Source organism: Indicator indicator, chromosome 16 (assembly GCF_027791375.1).
Source record: "Indicator indicator isolate 239-I01 chromosome 16, UM_Iind_1.1, whole genome shotgun sequence".
Taxonomy (NCBI): Eukaryota; Metazoa; Chordata; class Aves; order Piciformes; family Indicatoridae; genus Indicator; species Indicator indicator.
In genome coordinates this window covers 14,442,195-14,467,617 of record NC_072025.1, presented here as the reverse complement: position 1 = coordinate 14,467,617, position 25,423 = coordinate 14,442,195, and the positions used below count along the sequence as shown (strand labels likewise).

The 25,423-nt window shown below is 52.8% G+C and overlaps 1 protein-coding gene across 15 annotated transcripts in view; it reads right to left on the bottom strand.

Moving 5' to 3' along the window:
* The window catches only part of TLE3 (TLE family member 3, transcriptional corepressor), a 39,051-nt gene extending 15,167 nt beyond the window's left edge, over positions 1 to 23,884 (bottom strand). For 7 of the 15 annotated variants that reach the window (XM_054387865.1, XM_054387868.1, XM_054387864.1 and 4 more), the window contains exons 1-6: positions 23,861 to 23,884; positions 22,794 to 22,894; positions 22,600 to 22,663; positions 21,524 to 21,568; positions 7,839 to 7,901; positions 6,705 to 6,779 (exon numbers count right to left, since the gene is read on the bottom strand). In XM_054387865.1, coding sequence (XP_054243840.1) covers positions 6,705 to 6,779; positions 7,839 to 7,901; positions 21,524 to 21,568; positions 22,600 to 22,663; positions 22,794 to 22,894; positions 23,861 to 23,884 — 372 coding nt within the window. Of the gene's footprint in view, positions 1 to 6,674; positions 6,780 to 7,838; positions 7,902 to 21,523; positions 21,569 to 22,599; positions 22,664 to 22,793; positions 22,895 to 23,860 lie in introns of those variants that run through there. The other 8 variants (XM_054387873.1, XM_054387874.1, XM_054387876.1 and 5 more) reach the window with 4 other exon arrangements.
* Between the last annotated feature and the right edge of the window lie 1,539 nt (positions 23,885 to 25,423).

The following is a 25,423-nucleotide window of genomic DNA, read 5'->3' as shown; positions in this document are numbered from 1 at the left end:
GGAGCACCCTACACGTCCCTTGCACCCTTCACGCTCCCTTTGGTGCATCCTGCACCCCTCTGCCACCCTGCAAACACCCCTGGCACCCTACACACCCTTTGGTGCACTCTGCACCCCCCCCCCCAGCACCCTACAAACACCCCCAGATCCCAGCTGCAGGAGCCAGGAGGCAGCTTTTGGGGGACACCCTCACACTCAGGTCACTTCAGGTGAAGCCCAAGTCCCCCCCCCCAACTTCCAGGACCTATTTTTAGGGGGTGGCAGGAAGGGGGTGACTTGGTGCCACATGCTGATGGGCACAGCAGGACCCAGCAGCCTCTTGGGTTGGTGACCCAAACCCATCTTTGGCCTCCAGGGAAGAGGGAAATTCCACCCCCACCAAGGTCAGGGCTAGGAGGCAGGAGCTGCAGATCCAAGGCTCCATCATCTGGAGCTGCAGGCTCTGCTGGGCAGCACTGGCAGAGGCCACCTGGAGAAGACAATTAAAGCCTCTGCAGTGCTAGGAGAGCAAGCCCAGAAATCATCCTGTCCTCATAAGAAAGAGCTCCTTGGCTTCTGCTGGGTTGCTCCATCCACAAGGTAGAGTGAAGGAAACCTCCTCAGGACCTCCAGTTGAGGAGGTGTCCCCAGCTCTCATGTTCCTGTAAGGCAGCAGGGAAAGGAAAGCTGGCTAAGAGCTCCAGGAGGGCACTTCTCAGCCCCAGGGAGGTCCATGAAGTGGTCTCAAGACCCATAGGATGCTCCCAAGATGCAAAGGGCTCTGCCAGGTGGTGCCAGCACCATGTGGATGCATCCCTCAGGAACGCTGAGCTTGGCCTCCTCTTCCTCACCATGCATCAAATAATCAATCCCTCCAACACCAAAGCAGCAGGAATGAAGCCTGAAAATCCAAGAGGCTCCTCACAGGCCCAATCTCACCAGATTTCCAGCCAGTTAAGCAAGAAGAAAGGCTGACCATCACAACAGCTCCCTGGAGAACATCCCCTGATGGTTTTCCAGCGTGGTGCACTCCTCTCCTGCAAGCTTTCCAGCAGTGCCCATCTCCACAAGGCTGGGAAATGCCAAGATCCAACATTTGACCCTCAATAATCTCCAACCTCCATTGGTGGGCAGCAACACCTCCAGCAAAATGCTCCTGCCCAAGGTGACAACCCACAGCAGCAGCCTTCAGAAGAAGGATGTGGTCCAGGCAAGCAACACTCCAGCCTGGTGATGTTAATGGAGGGGGTCACAGCCTTAGCATGGGTCCCAGAAGACAACACAGCTCCACCACAAGCAGCAGCATCCAGCTGGAGAAGACAGGAAAGGTCCCCACCAGAGCAGGAAACTGTTGGCTTCCTCCTTTCTTCAAAGCTGCCAGCAAATACATCCACCCCAGGGGCTGGTCCCACAGGGTCTGAGCCCCCACCCCTGCAGCACCCCCAACTCCAGTGCAGGGCTTGGAAACCAACACCAAGACACAACATTCCAACCATGACAGCATCTCCAGGTGGTTGTCTCCTCTTGGGCAGGCAGGAACTGATGAGCAGAATCCATTTGGGAAAGTCTCCTCCCCAGGTGACTCTGGATTTGAAGCCTGACTCCCCCCTCCTCCTGCCCAGCTGCCCACAGATCCAGGGGGGGAGTGAAGATCCAACCTCCTGGCTGCAGAACTTGATCCAGACACTGCTGAGAAGAGCCCCAGGTCCCAGTCAGCTCATTCCCAGGACAAGGAGATGACAAGTTGATGATCCCATCACACATCCCTGCTGCAGGCAGCACTGCTGGAAGAGTTCCCAGGCTCCAGTGCTGGCTCCCTGTAGACATCTCCAGCATCCTTCCCAGCTGCAGCAATCCAAAGGGTGGTTGGTGCTCAGCCCTCCTGCACAGAGCTCAGGAGACTCCATGGAAGGGGATAAAATCCATCTGGGACTCCAGTGATGGCATCTTCTCCACTGCCAAACCCACCTCCCACCCTGAGCTTTGATCCCTGCCCCGAAAAAAAGGTGTGGGGGGGGGGAGTTTAAAAATAAATAGACATCCTGGGGGGGGAGAAGAGGCTGCAGGACCTCTTTGGCCACCTGCACCCCCAGCCAGCCCCACACCTCAGCTGGTGGCAGGGACAAGGTGGGGGCCTCAAGCCTAAGCAGGTTTGGGGTCCTTGGGAGGACTGGGAAACGTCTTCCAGGATCAGGAACTCTCCCAACATCTCCCCAACGTGCCCAAGCTGAAGGCCAAGCTCAGAGCTGCTCAGGACACTGCACTGGGGCTGCTCATGTGCTGGCAGGACCCCAAACTGGACTGAGTTCCCTGCAGAACCCAAAACATGAGCCTGGAGCACAAAGGTTGAAGAGCCCTGGGGCTGGTGAGCCTGGAGAAGAGCAGCCCCAGAGGGGATCTGCTCAGTGCTCAGCAAGAGATGAAGGGTGGGGGGGCAAGAGGATGGGGCCAGACTCTTCTCAGTGGTGCTCAGTGACAGGACAAGAAGCACCAGGCACAAACTGGCACCCAGGAGGTTCCATCTGAAGAGAATGAGAAGCTTCTTTGGTGTGAGGGTGCTGGAGCCCTGCAGCAGGTTGCCCAGAGAGGTTGTGGAGTCTCCTTCTCTGGAGAGCTTCCAAACCCTCCTGGCCACTGTGACCCTGGGCAAGCTGCTGTGGATCAGGAGGGTTGGACTCAATGATCTCCATCATCCTATGATTCCAAAGGGACATCATCATCACCCAGCCTCCGTGCCTGGCTGGAGATGGCCTCAAGCTGCACCAGGGGAGGTTAGATAGTAGGAAACATTTCTTCACCAAAAGAGTCATTGGGCACTAGCCCAGGCTGCCCAGAGAGGTGGTGGAGTCACCATCCCTGGAAGTGTTTAAAAGATGTTTGGATGAGGAGCTTAGGGCCAGGAGTTGTGTACATGGAGGTGTTAGGTTATGCTTGAACTCAATAATTCATAGAATGGTTGGGGTTGGAAGGGACTTGAAAGGTCATCCAGGTCCAACCCCCCATGCCACACCTCCCACCAGCCCAAGGTTGCTCAGGGCCTCATCCAAACCTGGCCTTGAACCCCTTCCAGGGAGGGGACATCCACAACCTCCCTGAGCAACCTGTTCCAGTGTCTCACCACCCTCACTGGAAAGACCTCAAGGATCTAAAGATCTTCTCCAAGCAGGACGTTCCATGTTGTATGGAGCAGACATGGGAGATGCTTTCCTCCTGGGATACCTCCCTTTATGTGCCAGACAAATATGGATGGGGAGGAGAGGAGATGCAGGAGGAGATGAAGGAGGTTCTGAGGGAGGGGGATTGTGGGGTGGGGGAGGAAGGCTGGCAAGGAGCTATCCTGGTATGCAGAGTGGTTTTAATTGGATTATGTCCATCATGCTTCATGCCTTTGTTCACAGATTTAATGGTTCACCACTTAAGTTCACCACTGGTGTTAAATTTAGTAAAGTAGTCTAATCATTTCCAGAGCTCTAACCAAATCAAGGGCTCAATTTCACACAAGCCTGAGGAGACAATGACCTAGATGCATAAAATTAACACTTCTTGACCTCAGAAGAGGCAAGGAACCAAAAAAAAAAAAAAAAAAAAAAAAAAAAAAAAAAAACAAAACACCACAACCAAAAACCTCCTCCAAAAAAAAAAAAAATATCCCATGAAAGGGTTGAAAGAATTGGTGTGGTTTCCAGTGGCAGTGGGTTTGGTTGGCAGCTCCTGCATGTGGAGAGGTGGTGTGGGTGATGAACAGTGGCTGGGAGGGATGGCAGGGGACAGCAAAGCCACTTGGAAACCCCCCCCCATCCCTGTTGGGAGCTTGTCACTGTGAGACAGGTGAGGGTCTCAGAGTGCTGCTTGAGTCTACTTGAGAGGAAGTGAAACCAGCAAGCCTGGAACACAGACAGGAGGAGTCCTGCCTGGTGGGACAAAAAACATCCCCAGTCTCCCTTGGTTTTGTGCCTTGGGGGTGCACCAGGCACCAAAGAGCAGGGACCCACCACCCAAACCAGCTCAGCATCCTCAACAGAGCATCTCCAAGGCATCAGCACAACTCAGAGCCAAGCTTTAGCCATCCAAGAGCAGGGCATCACTTGCCACCCTCCTGCCACCCTGGCTCCATCCTTTGATGTGATGCCAAGATGCTCCCTTGTTGCCAACCCATCCTCAGAGTTCCCCCAGCTCAGCTCCTGTCTCCTGCCCTCCTGGAAGCCCATCAGATAGGACGATCAGCCCCACATGAGTAACCCCAAAACACAAAACAGAAGAAGCTCTGCTTGATGGAACAAAAAAATCCTCAATCTCCCTTGGTTTTGTGTCTTGGGCGTGCACCAGGCACCAAAGAGCAGGGACCCAGCACCCAAACCAGCTCAGCATCCTCAACAGAGCATCTCAAGGACATCAGCACAACTCAGAGCCAAGCTCTACCCATCCTCATCTCCCAGCAGAGCTCAGGGCATCACTTGCCACCCTCCTGGGTCCATCCCTTGCCGTGATCCCACCCTGGAGCTCCTCCAGCTCAGCTCCCATCCCCTGGAAGCTCGTCAGGCAGAGCAATTAAACGCCTGGCTGCTTAATGATGGCACCAGGCTCACTCTGAGCCCAGCAAGCAATTACCTTGAAAATGGGGGTCATGGGCCCTGCTCGTTACCTTAATTGAATTCCAATATCTGCCTCCACCTGCTCCTGCCTGCCACTTCAAGCTGCTCATCAAAGCCAAGCATCTCCTTGGGCTCCATCGCCAAGTTTAGCTCCTGAGCCCACTGGGAAGGTGTGAGGTGCAGGCAGGAGAGCTGGGAGGCACTTCACCACCTGCCACCCCAGGACAGACCCATCAAGACATGCTCCCATGGCTGGAGTTGAGGAGAGACCTCACTGCTGCCTACAGCTCCCTCAAACAGGGTTGGAGCCAGGTGGGGGTTGGTCTCTCCTCCCAAGGAACAAGGGGAAACTGCTCCAAGTTAACCCAGGGGAGGCACTTGAGGAGCAATTTCTTCCCCAAGAACATTGTCAAGACCTGGACCAGGCTGCCCAGGGAGGTGGTAGAGTCCCCATCCCTGGAGATGTTCAAAAGCCACATGGCTGGGGTTTAGTGGTAGCAACTTAGCAGCAGTGGTGGGACTGGGAGCTCTAGGTGAGTGGTTGGACTCCATGATCCCAAAGGTCTCTTCCAGCCTTCAACAGTTCTATGATTCTCTGACTCCTTCTCTAAAGCCACCACCACACAAATCCCACCATGATGATTGGGATTCAGTGATCTTGGAGGTCTTTTCCAACCAAAATCAGTTCTGTGAGTCTGTGAGGGATGCAGCTGGATCCATGGATTTCCTCAGCCCCACCATTTACACTGAGTGCCACCCACCCAACCAGGAGAAAGAAGATAAAAGGGAGTTGAGTTCAAAGCAGAGAATCACAAAGATCCTTGAGGAAGAAGTGCAAAGAGTTACTCAAAAATCATTAAAAAACCCAAACAAACAAAAAATCAGCACTGGGGGTAGGGATCAAACCCCAGAGGAGCTCCAGAACCACCTCCTCAGGACACAGTTTGGGGATCAAACCCCAGAGGAGCCCCAGAGCCACCTCCTCAGGACACAGTTTGGGGATCAAACCGCAGAGGAGCCCCAGAGCCACCTCCTCAGGACACAGTTTGGGGATCAAACCCCAGAGGAGCCCCAGAACCACCTCCTCAGGACACAGTTTGGGGATCAAACCCCAGAGGAGCTCCAGAGCCACCTCCTCAGGACACAGTTTGGGGATCAAACCCCAGAGGAGCTCCAGAGCCACCTCCTCAGGACACAGTTTGGGGATCAAACCCCAGAGGAGCTCCAGAGCCACCCCCTCAGGACACAGTTTGGGGATGCTGCTGGCCCAGGGTGGAGGCAGCTCCACCATAGAGCAGGTCTGCTGCAGGATTGAGATCATTACATCAAGTCAAGAGGCAAAAAAAAAACCCCAAAACCAACCAACCAACCAAAAAAAAAAAAAAAACCAGAAATGGTGCAATCTGAACAAACCCACCCAAGATCTGTGAAAGAGGAAGAGAAAGAGCTCAGTAAGACAGGAGTGGGTAAAGTCAATGCATGGAACAACAACTCCAGCAAGTCTACAGCACATTTCACATCAACAGCACACACAGAGACATGCCTGGGCTCAGGGGGCTCTGGTTGGGGGTGGGGAAGAGGAACAGGGGGGTGAAAGGGGCCTGATGGGCATTTGGATCACCCCCCCCAGCCACTCCTCAGTTTGAGGGAGAACATGGATTTGGAGGCAGAGAGCAGGGATTTGTTGAATCCTAGAATGGTTTGGGTGGGAAGGAGAACCCAGATTTGGAGATTCATAGCAACGGTTCGGGTTGGAAGGGAACCTGAAGATCATCTGATTCCAACCCACCCCCTGCCACGGGCAGGGACAGCCTTCCAGGGGTGCTCAAAGCCTCACCCAACCTGGCCTTGAACACCTCCAAAGGAGGAGGCACCCAACCAATTTACCTGGTGGGAGCTGCTGGGTGCTGCCCGGAGCGGTGGTCGCCACCCATCCCCTTCTTCGCTACTGGGTTAGGGGAAGCTCTCGGTGGGTTTAGGGGGGGGGGAGGAAGGAGGTTCTGGTGGGGAAGGGGAGGTTGTGAGCCATCCCCCTCAACCCCTCCTGAGCCCAAGATTGTCTCTGGTCATGGTAAATGATAGGAATAAAAGGGGTATACACACGGTGAGAGGCAGATTGGGAAGTCCACGTACCCCGATGATAGCATTCAACTCCGTCATTGTCACTTGCTTGGCACGCTCAACAGCCTGTGCCACTTGCTGTTGGTGCTGTGGGGACAGGGAGAGGGGCACAGGCAGCTCAGAGGTGGGCATGGGGATATCAAGTCAAGCCACAACTCCCACCCTCCAAGAGCTGGTGGCTCCCTTGTTTTTCATCGCTATCTTTTGCTCAAGGGAGTAGAAACCCAGGCAGTGTGTCGCTGCTCCGTGGAGCTCCAGCAGCCCTTTTTGCTCTCCCAGCTTCAGCTCAGACCCTTACAGGATCCCAGACTGGTTTGGGTTGGAAGGAACCTTTAGAGGTCCCTCCAGAGCTGGTGGACCATTATTTTTATCTATCTTTTGCTCAAGGCAGTAGAAACCCAGGCAGTGTGGTCCCTGCTCCGTGGAGCTCCAGCAGCCCTTTTTGCTCCCCCAGTTCTAGCACAGACCCTTACAGAATCCCAGACTGGTTTGGGTTGGAAGGAACCTTTAGAGGTCCCTCCAGAGTTGGTGGCCCCTTGTTTTTCATCTCTATCTTTTGCTCAAGGGAGTAGAAACCCATCTGTGTGTCCCTGCTCCTTGGAGCTTCAGCAGCCTTTTTTGCTCCCCCAGTTCCAGCACAGACCCTTACAGAATTCCAGACTGGTTTGGGTGGGAAGGAACCTTTAGAGGTCATCTAATCCACTCCCCCTGCAGTCAGCAGAAATACAGAACCACAGAATGGTTTGGGTTGGAAAGGACCTTAAAGATCATCTGGTTCCAGCCTACCTGCCATGGGCAGGGACAACTTCCACTAGACCAGGTTGCTCAAGGCCCTGTCCAACCCAGCCTTGAACACCTCCCCAGCATCTGCTGCTAGAGGAGGTTGCTCAAAGCCTCACTCACCCATGGCCAAAGCCTCTCTTTCCAAGCAGAGCAAGTTGCTCAAAGTCTCATCCAACCCTGGCCAAACCCCTTGTGGGGTCCAGCTCCCCTTACTCCAAGGGTTTTGCAAACCACACACATGAGATCTGAGCCTCATCTCTCACAGGGCATCCCAAAGCAACCTCACACCCCCACAAGATCACTTGGATGGGAGCAGGGAACCCCTGGGAACCCACCAGGAGAAGTAGCATCTTCCAACCTTACCTCTTGTGACAGAAAAGGCATGATCTGGGCTAAAATGGTATTCAGTCTTTTAGCAATTTCTGTCTGAAAGAAAAGAGGAAGAAGAAAAAGCAACAGTCAGCACCGAGCAACCTCCCAGGGTCTGCAGGAGGCTCCCCAGCAGCAGCACCACATCTCAAATCCAGCCAGCCAGCCCACCTCCCCATCTCCATCCCCATCATCTCCATCAGCTGCTGCTGCTCTCTGAAGAGGCTGGATCATGTCAGACCAGTCTTGTGCCTTCATGTGGCAGTCATCCCCCCCAAACCCCCCCCCCCCCCCCCAGCAGCTCAACCACAAACCAACAACAGCAGACTTGTGGTTTCTGCAACATCTCCATGAGCTGGGAAGAAACAGCTTCCTCCAGTGATAACCCCAGCACATGGAACCCCAGACTGCTTTGGGGGTGGGGAAAGGGACCTTTAAAAGTCACCCAGCCCAACCCCCCTGCAATCAGCAGGGACAGCTGCAGCTAGAGCAGGTTGCTCAGAGTCCCAAACAACCTGACCAGGAGTGCTTCCAGGGATGGGGCAGCTCCCTGAGTATCCTGAGGGTCTCACCACCCTCAGTGTCAAAAACATCTTTTCTCTAACCTGAACCTCCACCTTTCAGTTTTAAAGCCATCACTGCTCATCTTGTCACCAAACTCCCTGATGAAAAGTCCCTTCCCCAGCTTTCTCAGCCCCCTGACATCCTGAAAGGCCACCAGAAGATCTCCCTGGAGCCTCCTCTTCTGCAGGCTGAACACCCCCAACTCTCTCAGCCTGGCCTCACAGCAGAAGGCTTCCAGCCCTCCCAGCATTGCTGTAGCCTCCTCTGGCCTCTCTCCAACAGGTCCATGTCTCTGGGGTGCTGAGGACTCCAGAGCTGGCCCCAGCACTGCAGGGGGGGTCTCAGCAGAGGGGCAGAATCCCCTCCCTCTCCCTGCTGCCCACACTGCTGGGGATCAGCCCAGGACACTGCTGGGGTTGGGAGCACTCAGTGCTGCCTCATCTCCAGCTTTGCACCCCTAAGTCCTTCTTCTCTCCATCCCTTCACCCCCAGCCTGTGTTGATACCAGGGACTGCCTGAGCCATGCACAGAGCAAACCTCATGCTTGGGATGAGCCAACAGCCTGGTGCCAGGAGGTTCCATCCTACCCCCACCCCCACCCCCGACAGCACGTGAGGAGCTGCTGGGATCCTAGGAGTTAAGTTTAGCTGCTCCCAGGCTGGGCAGCTGTGAAAACATCCCTTTGGTCCAACTCAAACACAGCCATGAGGATTCAGAACCACCACAACAATGGCCAGAGCTGAGCCCTGGCAGGGAATCAAACACCCAGAAAATTCCTTCCGCCAGCCCCAGCAGCTCCTTATCAATAACACAAGTGATTAACCAGGTCTTCACTCCACCTCCAGCTTCTCCACCAGCTAGGTGCCTCCTCCTCCTCCCTGACGGCCAGCAGATGTTCCTCAAAACATCAACTCAGCCCCCAAGGATTCACTGCTCAAGGAATTCCCCACTCGAGCCAACCCCGAGGACCCTCACTGCTCAGCCCAAAGCAGCCCTGCAGCAGCTCTGATGTTTGATCTCAGCCCCAATGGGGGGGGGGGGAGAGACTCCATGAGAAGCTCTCAGCTCCATCTGCTCTTATATACTCCAAGAAGAAATATCTAAATATCATAGCTGGGAGGTAGGAGGGGAAAAAAAGCACCCAAGAGACACTCTGAGGAGCTGGACCAAGGTTGGAGCATGCTGGGGTTACTACAAGACAACCTCAACAAGCACAACCAGCATGCTCCAAGATGACCACAAGCAAGAAGATGCCTGGAGGACCTCAATCTCTCCCAGTCTAGACTCATCCCCACATAGGGAACCACCCTCCAGAAAGCCCAAATCCACCAACGCTCAGGGACCTGCTGCAAGGGGTCCTGCAAGCCACCCACTTGCTGCTCCTGCAGCACCTTCACAGAAGCATCACCACAGTGATGGGGACAGTGCACACCAACAGGGACATTTCTGGCCATCATCTTTACAGAAAGCATCCCAGTGATCCCAAAACTTCTGTCTTCCAGGAGGCAGAAGACATGCTGGGCAGGGGAGGTGGTGCTGAGTCCAGACAGAGGCATCTGGGCATGATGAAAGTTTGGACTGAGGTTCCTCAGGTACAGCTAGATGAGTGCTGTGGCCATCAGGATCATCATGGACCCAACAGGTGGGGTTGGACCATCAAGGAGCCAAAAGTAAGGGTGTGGGATGGATCACCCACATCTCAGAGGGTGCAGGCTTGGATCATCATGGACATGAAAGTGAGGATGTGAGGCTGGATCATCATGGAGCCAACAGTGAGGATGCAGGGATGGATCATCATGGACCTGAAAGTGAGGATGTGAGGCTGGACCATCATGGAGCCAACAGTGAGGATGCAGGGATGGATCATCATGGACCTGAAAGTGAGGATGTGAGGCTGGACCATCATGGAGCCAACAGTGAGGATGCAGGGATGGATCATCATGGACCTGAAAGTGAGGATGTGAGGCTGGACCATCATGGAGCCAACAGTGAGGATGCAGGGATGGATCATCATGGACCTGAAAGTGAGGATGTGAGGCTGGACCATCATGGAGCCAACAGTGAGGATGCAGGGATGGATCATCATGGACCTGAAAGTGAGGATGTGAGGCTGGACCATCATGGAGCCAACAGTGAGGATGCAGGGATGGATCATCATGGACCTGAAAGTGAGGATGTGAAGCTGGATCATCATGGAGCCAACAGTGAGGATGCAGGGATGGATCATCATGGACCTGAAAGTGAGGATGTGAAGCTGGATCATCATGGAGCCAACAGTGAGAATGCAGGGATGGATCATCATGGACCTGAAAGTGAGGATGTGAGGCTGGATCATCATGGAGCCAACAGTGAGGATACAGGGATGGATCATCATGGACCTGAAAGTGAGGATGTGAGGCTGGATCATCATGGAGCCAACAGTGAGGATGCAGGGATGGATCATCATGGACCTGAAAGTGAGGATGTGAGGCTGGACCATCATGGAGCCAACAGTGAGGATGCAGGGATGGATCATCATGGACATGAAAGTGAGGATGTGAGGCTGGACCATCATGGAGCCAACAGTGAGGATGCAGGGATGGATCATCATGGACATGAAAGTGAGGATGTGAGGCTGGACCATCATGGAGCCAACAGTGAGGATGCAGGGATGGATCATCATGGACCTGAAAGTGAGGATGTGAGGCTGGACCATCATGGAGCCAACAGTCAAGATGCAGGGTAGAATCATCATGGACATGAAAATGAGGTTGTGGAGCTGGATCATCCTGGACTGGACAGAACAGATGAGAGGTTGGATCATCATGGATCATAAAAGCAAGGATGAAGGATGGACCATCCTGGACCTGATGGTGAGGATGCAGGGTTGGATCACCATGGACCTGATGGTGAGGATGAGGAGCTGGACCATCATGGACCCAAAGCTGAGGATGCAAAATGGATCATCACAGATCTGACAGCAAGGATGTGGAATGGATCATCAGGGATCCAAAAGCCAGGATGCCAGGCTGGGTCATCACCAACCTGACAGCAATTTTGGATCATGATGGATCCAAAAGCAAGGATGGGAAGCCAGGTTATCAGAGACCCAAAAGAGAGGGTGCAGGGCTGGATTATCCTAGACCAGAGAAGAAGGATGGGGGATGGACCATCCCAGGCCCAACAGTGAGGATTCCAGGCACTGGGTTCTAGGTAAGCAGCAGCTCCATGACATATTTATTCCTTCAGATGGACTTGGTTGGAGGTTAGAAGGTACTTCTTGACTGAAAGGGCTCTCAAAAGACTGGAAGAGGCTGCCCAGGGAGGTGGTTGAATCCCCACTCCTGGAGGTGTTTCAAAGAGGCAGAGATGTGGTGCTGAGGGACATGGTTTAGCCCCAGCCTGGGTAGAGTTAGAGAATGGTTGGGTTCCATGACCTTAAAGGTATTTTCCCATCAAAACCATCCTGTGGTTCTATGGATTTGGGATGCAGCAAGCACTGGACACATTGCTCCTCCAGCATGGATGCTCCTTGTCAGCCCCCATAAATTCTAGATCAGATTCAGTCCTTTCTGGAGGTGAAGACAGTGGTGCCAGCATGAAGGGTCCCTCCAGCTGTGTGTCACAAAGGTCCTTGAGGTGTTAACAGGAATTAAAAAGCAGCATCCAGAGGCCACCTTGGTGGAAGAGGGATGGACAGTGCCAGGTTGATGGCATCAAGTGGCTGGACTTGATGATCTTAACCAACCATAGTGTGACTTTTCCCTGGATGGCCTCCATGCTTCAGTCCAATCCTGGTCCAGCTTCCATGGATCTGAAGGAAAACTCCTCCCTCTGCAAAGAGAGACCTTCCCACAGGGTGGACTTCGAGCAAGGAGATGTTAGATGTCCAAAATATTAAAGGTGACAACCCACAAGCTTTCCTGTTAACACAGGATTCAATAACCCTCAAATATTTCTTGGCTTCAACTTTTCCCAGTTCCTCAGCTTCTTAAACTCCAGTTTGTCCCCATTAAAAGTTTAATGAGGAGCAAAAGGGGATCCTCCAGCATGACAGGAACAGAGGAAGGTTTCATGCCCAACACCTTCCCCATAAAAAAAAAAAAAAAAGGCTCATTCATCACCAAGCCCCAGAGCAGCAGAGCTCCCATGAGCTGCTCCTGCCAAGGAAAACCTCCCTTCCACTGCAGGTTGCCATGGCAATCCCAGCCTCTTCCACATCCAAGCTGGACCACAGCTGAGATGGGGGCTGCAAACCAGCCAGGGAGAAACGACCTGGAGTGGGGGGAGCTGCAAAGGGCACCCCAAGAGAGGCAACTACTGCTGGGAACACCTCCTGGGATGCTCACCTCGAGAAGAGTTTAAAAGCAAAGCAAAATACAAAGAGGAAAAAAGCAGCACTTTCAGATGTTGAGAAGAGCTGCTGTGGTGACCTTCTTGCTCCCATCCTGATCTCTCTTTCCATTCCCACCACCATAGAATGGTAGGTGATTGGAGGGACCTCTGGAGATCATTGAGGCCAATCCCACCACCACCACCAAAGCAGGATCACCAGGGGGCAGGTCACAGAGGAACACAGCCAGATGGGTTGTAGAAGTCTCCAGAGAAGGAGACTCCACAGCTTCCCTGGGTAGCCTCCTCCAGGGCTCCAGCACCCTCATACCAAACAGGTTTCTCCTCAGGTTGAGGTGGAACTTGCTGGGTTCCAGTTTGTATCCACTGCCCCTTAGTCCTTTCACAGGACAGCACTGAAAAGAGACTGGCCACTTCTTCTTGACACCAGAACACCATCCTGGTGTCCTGGATGGTCCTAGTGGAGCAGGGCAGCTGCAGCCTTGGGCTACTGCTGGTGTTTATTCAACGGGTTTGGGTCCAGTTCTGAGCTTCCCAGATCCAGTGAAAAACAAGGAACTACTGGAGAGAGTCCAGCAGAGGGTGGGAAGGTGAAAAGGGCCTGGAGCATCTCTGTGAGGAGGAAAAGCTGAGAGCCCTGGGGCTGTTGAGCCTGGAGAAGAGCAGCCCCAGAGGGGATCTGCTCAGTGCTCAGCAAAAAATAAAAGGTGGGGGGGGAGGGAGAGGCTGGGGCCAGACTCTTCTCAGTGGTGCCCAGGACAAAGGGCAATGGGCACAAACTGGAAGCCTGGAGGAGAAACTTTAGTGTGAAGGTGCTGGAGCCCTGGAGCAGGCTGCCCAGAGAGGTTGTGGAGTCTCCTCTGGAGAGTTTCCAAAGCCACCTAGCTGCTGTGACCCTGGGCAAGCTGCTGTGGGTGCCCCAGCTTGAGCAGGAGGGCTTGGGACTGGATGATCTCCAGAGGTCCCTTCCCACCCCCACCAGGCTGGGATGCTGACGGTGGCTTGTTAAAAAGGGCAACAAGTCAGGACAACCTGAAATCCCAATTAATCCTCCTCCAACCCTCCCAATCCCTGCCAAGAATCTGACCTGCTGCTGGACAAGAAGCACTTCTAGGGTGGTGTTTCGGGGAAAAGGAAAAAAAAAAAAAAAAAAAAAAAAAAATGGCAACAACCCCAGCAAAATAGCAGAGGAAACATCTGCAGTGGTGATAAATCAAGAGGCAGAGCACTTGGCCACAGGCTGGGTGCCCTGTCACCCTGTTCTTAAAGCAGCCAGAGCTGCTACCAGCACCCAAAGCACTTCAGGGCACGAGGAGCAGCTGCTGGAGCAGAGTCAAAGGCCGGGCAGGAGCTGCAGAGCAGTGGCATGGTGTTAAACCCCTGTGGGCTGGCTCTGCCCAGCAGCTCCAGCTCCTCAGCCTCTGGTCTTTACACCTGGGCCTGGCAGAAGAAAGCTTAAAAATAACTCCTGGCAGCCACAGGATACGAAGAGCAGAGCTGAAAGGAGCAACCACCCCAAGCTTCCACGACCTTCCTCCTCCTCTCCCTGGAAGTGTTGAAGGCCAGGTTGGATGAGGCTCCTCCAGCAACCTGCTCTAGTGGGAGGTGGCCCTGCCTGTGGCAGGGGGTTGGAACTGGATGATCTTCAAATTCCCTTCCAAGCCAAGCCATTCTGTGAGTCTGTGAAGCCTTGAATGCAGGGTGAGGGGATGTGGGGGAAAACCACCCTGCAGAGGATGCTCTGGGCAATGGAGATGTTTGTTATGACAGACACTAACCTTGGGCATAGCTAAACAAGGAGAAGGCAGCTGCAAGGGATGCTCCTGACCCATCACTGTGCACCCCTGGATTTGTCCCACCACCCTTGGACATGACCAGAGCCAAACCCCTTCAGCACTTGGGAGGCTTTGGATTCAGCACTCAGCTATGTTCTGGGGCTGGAGGAGTTTGTAGGAACCAACCCTGTGGCAGCTTGCTCCAAAGCAAGCTGCAGAAAGCACCTCCAACCACGAGCAGGACAGATCCTCCATGAAACCCAGATGGTTTCATAGAATCATAGAACTGTTTCAGTTGGAAAAGACCTCTAAGATCAGTGAGTCCAACCACCCACCTAAGACCACCATGGCCATCAAACCACGTCCTGAAGTGCCCTGGCCACACATTTCTTGAACACCTCCAGGGAGGAAAGCAAATTTGTTTCAAAGCAGATCATCACAGAACAGATTCTGGGCCCCAGCAGATGCCAGATCCCACCTGCCCTTGCTTATTGATTTAAATGGTGGAGACAAGGTGTGGAGCACACAGCATTGCCCATTCAGCCCTTTCTCCTCTTGAAAACACACCAAAGCTTTATCAAGATCTTTCCACCAGTCCTGGAGCAATGGAACTGCAAAAAAGCTGCCAAAGGTGATGGCCCTTGGGATGCAGGAATGTGGGGCATCAGCATCCTCCCAGGCTTCACTTTAAGGCTCCCAAGGAGAAGCAGCCAAACAGAAGATTCCAGGGAAATAAGCACCTGACCCCCCCAAAAGCACAACTCCTTCCACCCCCCCACACCAACTGAGATGGATCCAGACCACCACAACCCACCTCAGGTGGCCCACTGCCTGCCCCCATCCCTCTCCTTCTCCCCATCCCCTGGAAGAGAGGTTTGGTAGCAGAGGAGGAAGAAGAAGAAGGAGGAGTAAATCACACCAGCAGTGAAGCATTTGTTGAAGCCAGGATATTGTCTCTTTAAGGACATGAAAATAAGGCCCTTGAGCAGTGTGGTTCTCACTCCCAGCACACAATTATGGGTACTTTCAGCTGTCTACCACCATTTCAAGTGCTCTCTCCAACCAGGCTGTCAATGGCATGTTGAAAGCTATTTGTGGCTGCTATCGTTATTAGCAAAGTGGAGAGCTCCACTGATGAGAATTCAATTCGGGAAGGGGGGCTGCTGGAGGGCTGGGTCACAACCCCTCATTACAGAATTAGCACCAGAACCAAGGTTGAGGGGGTGCAGAGCTTACTCAGACCCCCCCCAGGCCCAACTAAGGGTCTCAGAAAGCACAGGGGGCTCTCGAAAGCCAGCTGGGAGCCCTCAAAAGCCAGTCAGGAGCCTCTAAAATCCAACCAGGAGTCCTCAAGAAAAACCCCACCCAGGACTCCTAAAGCTTCACACAGGGGTCTTCAAAATCTACACAGGAATGTTGAAATCCACAGGACCCTCTAAAAATCTACCCAGGAGCCCTCAAAAGCCCACGGGAGACCTCCAAAAATCCACACACAACCCCTCCAAACCCAGCCAGGATCCTTCAGACTCCACAAAGGATGATCAAAAGCCATCCAGGAGCCCTCAAAGCCCACATAGGACCCCTCAAAGCCCACACAGGAAACCCAAACACCCACAGAACCCCCCCTCAAACCCCAACAATCCACAAAGGATCCTTCAAACACCACAAAGGACCACCAAAATCCCCACAGGAGCCCTCAAACTCCAACCAGGACCTCCAAAAATCCACACCTGACCCCTCAAATTGTAACCATCACCCCCAAAAATCCACTCCAAGCTTTAAGTGTTTGAGCACCAAACCAAGAGTTCTCAGCGACCAAAAACCAGCAGCAAGGTCGTCCCCTCCAAGTGTCCCATTTCCTCATGGAATAAAAATCAAAACAAATAATGAAGTTTTCCTTTTGGATTCTTTCCTTCCACCCTCTGATCACATTGTGATGGTCCAGAGATCCTTCCTTTCTCTGGTCACATCCAGTGATGATCCAGAGAGCCTTCCTTCCTCTGGTCACATCCAGTGATGATCCAGAGAGCCTTCCTTCCTCTGGTCACATCCAGTGATGATCCAGAGAGCCTTCCTTCCTCTGGTCACATCCAGTGATGATCCAGAGAGCCTTCCTTCCTCTGGTCACATCCAGTGATGATCCAGAGAGCCTTCCTTCCTCTGGTCACATCCAGTGATGATCCAGAGAGCCTTCCTTCCTCTGGTCACATCCAGTGATGATCCAGAGAGCCTTCCTTCCTCTGGTCACATCCAGTGATGATCCAGAGAGCCTTCCTTCCTCTGGTCACATCCAGTGATGATCCAGAGAGCCTTCCTTCCTCTGGTCACATCCAGTGATGATCCAGAGAGCCTTCCTTCCTCTGGTCACATCCAGTGATGATCCAGAGAGCCTTCCTTCCTCTGGTCACATCCAGTGATGATCCAGAGAGCCTTCCTTCCTCTGGTCACATCCAGTGATGATCCAGAGAGCCTTCCTTCCTCTGGTCACATCCAGTGATGATCCAGAGAGCCTTCCTTCCTCTGGTCACATCCAGTGATGATCCAGAGAGCCTTCCTTCCTCTGGTCACATCCAGTGATGATCCAGACAGCCTTCCTTCCTCTGGTCACATCCAGTGATGATCCAGACAGCCTTCCTTCCTCTGGTCACATCCAGTGATGATCCAGATATTCTTCCTTCCTCTGGTCACATCCAGTGATGATGATGCAGAGATCCTTCCTCTGGTCACACTCAGTGATGATCCAGAGGTCTTTCCTTCCTCTGGTCACATCCAGTGATGATCCAGAGACCTTTCCTTCCTCTGGTCACATCCTCTATCCTCTCATCACACCCAGTGACGATCCAGAGACCCTTCCTTTGACCATATCCAAGCAAAAACACCACCAAAAAAACCCTAAAAAACCCAAAAAACACCACGAAAAGGCAAAATTCTGAGGTTAAGAATCAATTAACCTTCCAAAACACCCCCCCCCCAAAAAAAAATTATTCAGGTTTAAAAAGAAAACCAAAACAATTCCTGAAGATTTGGGAAAGCTGCTCCCAAGGCTGCAGAGTGTGCTGATGTAAGGAGCCATTTGTTGCCTTTATATCCAAACCAAGCGGGTAGTCACTTCCTAAATATTTCCATGCATATGGAATTGTTTATGAAACTTAATTTATTTTTTTCTCCTCCCCTTCTCTCTACTTTGAAAAAAAAAAAAAAAAAAAAAAGAGAGAAACAAAACCAGAAAAAGAGAGGTGGTAAGGAGAGAGGAAGAAAAAAAAAAAGCAGCCCCCAACAACCAAACCCACCCCAAACATATGCAAGATGCTTAATATGCAGCGTGGAGGAGATAATCTGTTATATAAGCCCAGAGCCAGACAATCTCCTTTCTTTTCTCTTCCTTTCTTTTCTTTTCTTTTTTTTTTTTTTTTTTTCTTCTCCTCTTTCCTCCTCCTCTTCTGAGCTTCAAGATGAAGTATCCATCAATGTTTGTCTCGAGCAGATGTAATCACAAGCAGTCAAGTCTGGAGGGCAGGACACCGCATGAATAATTCAAGCACTTCAGTCTCTCCTCGATTGTGTGCAGATAAACACAAGTCAACCGCTAAACAGGTCAGCTGAGAAAACTTGTTTGTTCAGGACCAGCCACCCTCAACCAGCTGCAATTACCACCCAGATGCCTTTTTTTTTTTTCTCTCTTTTTTTTTCTCTCCTTTTTTTTTTTCCTCTTTTTTTCTCCTCTCCTTTTTTTTTTTTTCTCCTCATCCTCTCCTCTCTTCTTTTAAGGTTCACAATTTCCAGCCCTCCCCGAAACGAAAAACAAAACCTCCAGACATCCATTTAGGTCCAGCCCTCATCCCCCTTTTTCTCTTGAAGGATGCTCCTCCAGCATCCACCAATTAAAGGAGACAGCTTCACCTCCTCAAACTTCAAACCCTCCTCCCCTTCCCCCTCCACTCCCCACACCACCACCTCCCAGCAGCAGGCACGCAGCATATGTCACCAGGAACAACTTCCAAGCGAGGCGGGGGATGCTGGAATCAACTGGAGAAGATTTTTATCTGCTGTGATTTGCAAGGCGGTGCGGGTGGTGGTGGCGATGATGATGATGGTGGTGGCGGTGGTGAAGCTCCCCAGACGAGTCACACCGCGTGGGAACGACCGACCCTGCCAAACCCGGGGTCAAAGAAGGGCTGAGATGGCTCAGCCTGGCTCAGCCCCACGGCAAAATTGCTCCAGGTCCCTCCTTGGTCACCCTCCGAACCGTCCCTGCCTGGTCAAACGCCGCGGGGAAGGGACACCGCGCGGCCACGGCCCCTGAAAGAGCAGACGGTGGAACCCTCCATTTGCACCCCTCTGTCCCTCCATTTGCACCTTGATGAAGGCAAAAGCCTGCGGTGGGGTCTCAGCCCCCAGCCCCAGCGCTCATCCTGTGGGGCAGAACCATCCTGCAGTGCCAAACCCATCGCCCTGTGCTGGAGGACCGTCCCGGGGTGCACGAGCGACCATCCGTCCCGCGGTGGGAAACCGTCCTGTGGTGCACAACCAACCATCCCACGATGCAAAACCATCACTCTTTTTTTTTTTTCCTGGTTGCACTGGTGGCAAACATACTGCACCAGCTTGGTCCAAGAGGAACTGCTTCCAAAGCTTGACTCGAGAGGATAAGCTCCACGTCTTCTGCTGGATCTTTGCAGCATCTCCCAGAGCGAAGACGTTCAACACCAAGCGGGCAGGTGGGTGGTGAGAAGCAGCCCCTCTCCCAAAAGCAGCCAGTGACTCCAAAATCCCTTGGGCTTTTCTGCAGGCTCCTTGTCCCTCTGGATGCAGGTCAAACAGGAGGTGATGGGCTCCCCACACGAAGCCACCAGAGTCCCAAGCAACAATTTCCTGCACAGGGACGTTTTCTGCCCTCACCAAACCATGGCCAAGGTCTCCATGAGCCACAGCCTAGCCCCACGTGTCCCTCCTTTGCATGAGGGACTGGAGCTACTGCACAGCCACCCCTGGAGCTTCCCACAAGGACTCTTTTGTCCAGGCTGGAGCAATTGAAGAGAAAGAAGTTGGGATTATCCGCATGGAAGGAGATATTTTTACAGAACTGAAGACTAAGCAGGAATTATTTTTGTTGCCCTGTGACTACAAACCCAAAACCTAAAAAGGAGGAGGAGGAGGAGGAGAGCAAACTCACAGACACACTGCTTCAAAGTGGGAGAGGTACCTGGTGGGGCATAGATCTGCAGGGGGGACCTGGGATCTGGAGGGGCTCAAATCTGGAGAGGGGACCTGGGATCTGGAGGGGGAGAACTGGGACCTGGAGGGGGAGAACTGGGACCTGGAGGGGGAGAACTGGGACCTGGAGGGGGAGAACTGGGACCTGGAGGGGCACAAAGAGTGATGCTGCTATAAAGACAATAAAAAAAAAACCCACACTAAAACCCCAAAAACTTAAAACCCCAAACCAACATTTCTGGAGCTGAACGAAGCTGATTTGCAACTGGTGAAGTTGATGTCAACTTCCATCTGCTTGAAGTCCTTAATGAGAACTCCTTCTAAAACCAGTAAGCAGCAGCAGCAGCAGCCCAAATAATCAGGTCTAATCTCAAATAATAACTTTATTCCTTTAAGTTTTACCATCATGTGCCCAGCCTTTAGGCTCTTTAACGATAATCTTATCAAGGTAGCACACCACATTCTGCTCTGGCCTCTCTTCTAGATTTTCCCTTCAGGCAAAGTTACATCTTAGAGAAGACTCAAAAAACCCAAGAAAAACCCAAAACAAACAAACAAACAAAAACACTAAAAACCCAACAACAAACCCACAACCAAAAGTAACCAAATATTGCTTCATTTCTTTTTTTTTTTTTTTCCCCCAGATGCAAAGGCAAATTGAGCAACACACCACCAAGATATCAGCATCCCTGAAGATAATTCCCTGCCCAGGTCTCATGCTACAGCAAGGTTGTGACCTTAGAAGCAGTCTCCTTGTACCAACAATAAAACCACAAAGGAACAACAACAAGAATAATAATAATTAAAAAAAAAAAAAAAAAAACCACACAACACAAGCAGGAGATAAAAAGTATTTTGTCAGTGTTGGGAATGTGCAATTCCAGGTATCCAGCTTCCAGGGTGGAAGACAAAGCTGTTTCCACCTCTGTTCATCAACACTGCTCAAAACTCAGTATTCTATAGAATCCTAAAATTGTTTGGGTAGAAAAAGACCTCTAAGGTCACCCAGTCCAGCCATAACCTAACATCTCTCTCTGTACACAACTCTCAGACCACAGAATTGGTTTGGTTGGAAAAGAGCTCTGAAATCCAGTCCAACCATCAATCTAAGACCATCATCACCACTAAACCATGTGTCAAAAGTCCACCTGTCAACCTAAGACCACCATGATCACTAAACCATGTCCCCAAGTGCCATGTCCATACATTCTTTGAACACCTCCAGGGATGGTGACTCCACCACCCCCCTGGGCAGCCTGTTCCAATCCCTGACCACTCTTGCAGTGCAGAAATTTCTAACATCCAACCTAAACCTCCCCTGGTGAAACTTGAGGACGTGTCCTCTTCTCCTGTCACTTGTTCCTTGGGAGAAGGAACCACACATGGCTCCAAGCTGCTTTCAGGGAGTTGTAGAGAACCAAAAGGTCTCCCCTCAGCCTTCTTTCCTCCAGCCTTAAACAACCCCACGTCCCTCAGCTGCTCCTCACAAGTTCTCCAGACCCTTCACCAGCTTCATTGCCCTTCTCTGGACCTGCTCCAGCATCTTAATGTCCTTCTAGGAGTGAGGGCCCCAAAACTTCCCTAAATACAGGGGGGGAAAAAAATTCTCTAATATCAATACTGAGCCACAAGCCCTCACCTGGAACCACAACACTGCCTTCACTCATCCCTACAATTTAGTGCAGCCAGAGTCTGGTTTATTCCAGGTTGGGAAAAGGGGCAACAGGTCATCCATCCATCAGTTTATCAAATCAATCCATCAGTCCCAGTTTCTCCCTCCTTTAACTCACTCACCTGTTTGTGCATTTCAATATTCAACCCATAGGACATCTCGTAGTACTGGGGAAGAAGAAAAAGAGCCCAAAACAAACAAACAAACAAAACTCAGAATTAATTGCACAGAAGATTTCGTTGGGTTTGGGTTTATTCTTGTTTACAGTAAACCCATCATCCAAAAGCATCCCCCCTGGTTCCTAACTGGCCTTCCAGTACACTGGGCAGCCAGGGAAAATCAGGTTCCTTCCTAATAAGCAGATGTTCTGTGGGGATGAACTGGTGTGTGCACACAGGAGGACACTCCTTTTTTCCTCCTCTTTTCTCCTCCTAAGCTACTTAGAAAAACAAAAGAGGTGCAGAGCTGGGTGACAGGCGTCTGCACAGCCCTGGCAGAACAGGTACAGCCCAGTAAGTCTGGCCAAAAACCCAGTTTCTCACTGGGAGGGGAGGAGGAAGGAGGTGGTGTGTGTGGATTTATTTCCCACCAACCCCCCCTCCTCTTCCCAATCCAGCAGGGCTCAGGGAGCACCTTCAGTTCCTCCCTTCCCACTGGAGAAACTGGGTGGTGGGACCCCTTAACCCACTACTAACACAAATCACCCTACTTTGGACCACAAAAAGAGGGTTTCAGCCCAACTCCTTCCTTCCCACTGGGAAAATGGGGTGGGTGGGAGCCCTTAACCCACTACGAACATAATTCAGTTTGGGCACCAAATCTGGGCACAGAAAGAGAGAGGCTGGGGCAACAAAGGGTCCAAGTTTAGCCAGGATGGGAGGGGATGCTCCAGGAAGACATTCTGGGGACCCCCAGGGTCACCCCCTGCATGCTACTCCTGTCACATCTGTGTCCCCATCCCAGAGTCACCAATGGAAAAGAAAAAATAAAAAAGGGTTTAACACCAAACTTGGCAACCAGGGGAGGGGAGAGCAAGCAGGGAACCCTCTGTCTATCCCCAAAATGGGGGTGTCAAGGTCCTTGGGCTAGCAGCCAGATGTTCCATGGGGGTGGCCCCTTGGTGCGTGTGTGTCCCCACTACTCCAGCTGGGTTAATGACATTTAGAGCTTGATCTGCAATCTGATTAAAGTCTCTCACCATAACATAATGGCGCTGCATCTCCGTCTTCTCGTTGGCCAGTTTATCATACTCCACTTTCAAACTGGGAGGGGGAAACGGGGGCAATAAAGGAAAAAAAAAAAAAAAAAAAGAAAAAAAAAAAAAAGAGGGGTGAGACCCTGTGAGCCACACCTGAACCCTGTCCCCTCCCCACCCCAAGCCCCAGGGCTCACCTGTGGTACTGGGCTTGTAGGAACTGGAACTCGTCCTTGATGCGGTCGCAGGATTCGGCTACAGTGAATTTGAAGCCCGGCTGGCCCGGCTGGTGCGGAGCCTGGGGTGGGGAAGGCAAAGTGCTTAGCACTGGGGGGGTTGTACTGGGAGAGGGTGGGGGATACTGGGATACACTGGGTGCCAGCTCCAGAGGGTCACGGCAGGGCTGGGGTGTGGTTAATGGGACTCGCTGGGATGGACCGGGAGAGAGGGGTGCTGGGTTTGGGGGACACACACACACTAAATACTGGGCCTGGGGGGGTTGTGGCAAGGGTTAGGGGTATGGTTAATGGGACTCACTGGGATATACTGGGAGAGAGGAGTGTTGAGGTGCATAGGGTGGACAGCAGGTGCCAGCCCCAGGGGGTCATGGAAGGACTGGGGTGCGGTTAAGGGGACTCACTGGGGATGTACTGGGACAGCAGGGTGCTGGTGTGGGTAGGGAGGACACTGGGTGGTGGTCTGGGACAGGGGGTCAAGGTAGGACTTCAGTATGGGACATAGTGGGACAGAGGGGTGTTGGGGTGGGTAGGGGGCAACACGGGATACTGGTCCTCAGGGCTGGGGGTGCAGCTACTGGGACTCCCTGTGCTCAGCACTGGGGAATATACTGGGAAGGGGGTGTCAGGGGACACTGGGGGACAGTGGGTGCTGGTTCTAGGGGGTCATTGCAGGGCTGGGGTGTGGTTAATGGGACTCACTGGGATATAGTGGGACAGAGGGGTGTTGCAGTGGGTATGGAGAACACCAGGTGCTAGTGCCAGGGGGTCATGCAAGGACTGGGGGTGCAGTTACTGGGACTCCCCGTGCTCAGCACCAGGGGATGAACTGGGAAGAGGGTGTCGGGGGACACTGGGGCTCACCGGGTGCCACTCCTGGAGGTGGCAGGGCTGGGGGTGCGGTTACTGGAACTCGCTGGGATGGACTGGGACAGGGGAATGGGGAGGGGGGACAGGAGCAAAGCAGATGAGGAGGGTTGTGGGTGTAAGGTTGGGTAGCGGCGCGGGGGGGGGACACCGGGACTCACCGGGTGCCGGCCCTGGGGGTACATGGCAGGGCTGTGGGGCGCGGTCACTGGAACCAGTGGCGCCGTTCCTCGTTACTGGGATCGCTGGTGGTGCTGGTGGTGCCCGCCGGCCACGGAGCGTTCCCGGAGAGACCGAGAACTGGAACAAAGAGAGGAGAGGAAAGTCCGTGCGGGGGGCGGAGGAGCGGGGGTGGCGGGGAAGAAAGGGAGGCTTTGGGGGGGTGGGAGAGGGGAGAAACGGACCCGGCCACCACCGGGGCAGAGCGCTGAGGGTCCCCGCTTGCAAAAAACGCCGGGGCCAAAAGCTGGACCCCCCCAACCCATCACCCGCTTCCCCTTCCCCAAGATTCCCCGGTTCCATGGGGGTTCCACGGGGGGCTCCGCGGTGCTGCGCGGTTGCTGAGCTTCCTTTTTCCTCACCCGCCCCCCGCCCCCCCCCCCCCCATTCCCCCGGCTTCTTCCGTTCTCAGAAAAAAAATTAATTAAAAAAGAATGAAAAATGTAAATATCATTTAAAAGCGTGAAACGATTTTTTTAAAGTAAATTAAAAATAATTAAAATTGAAAATAATGTAAAAAATGGTATTTTAATAAATTTAAATTTTTTTAAAAAATCCCCAACAATTAAAAAAATTACCGATAATTAAAAAAAAAAAAAAAATAGAAGCACCAACAAAACGCAACCAAAACAGACATGGGATGGGGGGGGGGAAGGTAGGGGCGAGTAGGGGAGTATAGAAAGGTTGGAGGGGGATTGGAGGGGTATAGGGGCTTCGGGGGGGGATGGCGGGGTTTGGAGGGGGGGGCATAGGGGGCATAAGGGGGCTGGGGGGGGATGGGAGGGGGAGAAGGAAGGAGAATCCCGCGGTAATTCCTGCTGCCAGGAAGAAGAAGCAGCGAAAAAAAAAAAAAAAAAAGAAGGAAAAAAAAAACAATTAGAAAAACAACCAAAAAAGGGGGGGTAGCAAAGGCAGGAACTAACGCCGGAGCACGACGGCCATGGAGGAGAGGAGGAGGGGGGGAGAAGGCCGTACACATCCGACTTCCCGGGAGCGCCGCGGACATGCGAAGTGCGAACGGTTCCTCCGCCTTTGCTGCTGCTTGCTGCCGCCGCCGTTTCCCACCCCCCACCCCCCCCCAAAGCCTCCTGCTTCTTCTTCTTCTTCTTCTCTCTGCTGCCCCCGGTTCAGCTCCGTTCTACCGGTCTCGCCGTAACTCCACAAGCCATGATGGGTGCTGGGTGCTCCGGTTTAAGGTGTGTGGGGGGTCCGATCCCGTATAAAAAATAGGGGGGGGCTCTAAACGGAGCCCCCCGCCCCCAGGGTGAGGCAAAGCCCGGAACACGCGGTGCAGTTCGGTTCGCTCCCCTCTGCCTCCACCGCCGCCGCTGCTGCTGCTGCCGCCGCTGCCGTCGCCGAAGCGTTCGGGAGCCCGGGGTTGGAGGGGGGGGGTGGGACACGGACGGGGAGGGGGAAACCGAGCGAACAAAACCCAGGGCGGATCTTTTTGCTTCGCTGACCAATAAGAACGTGAGTAACCCACGTGGGGAACAGGCAAAGAGAGC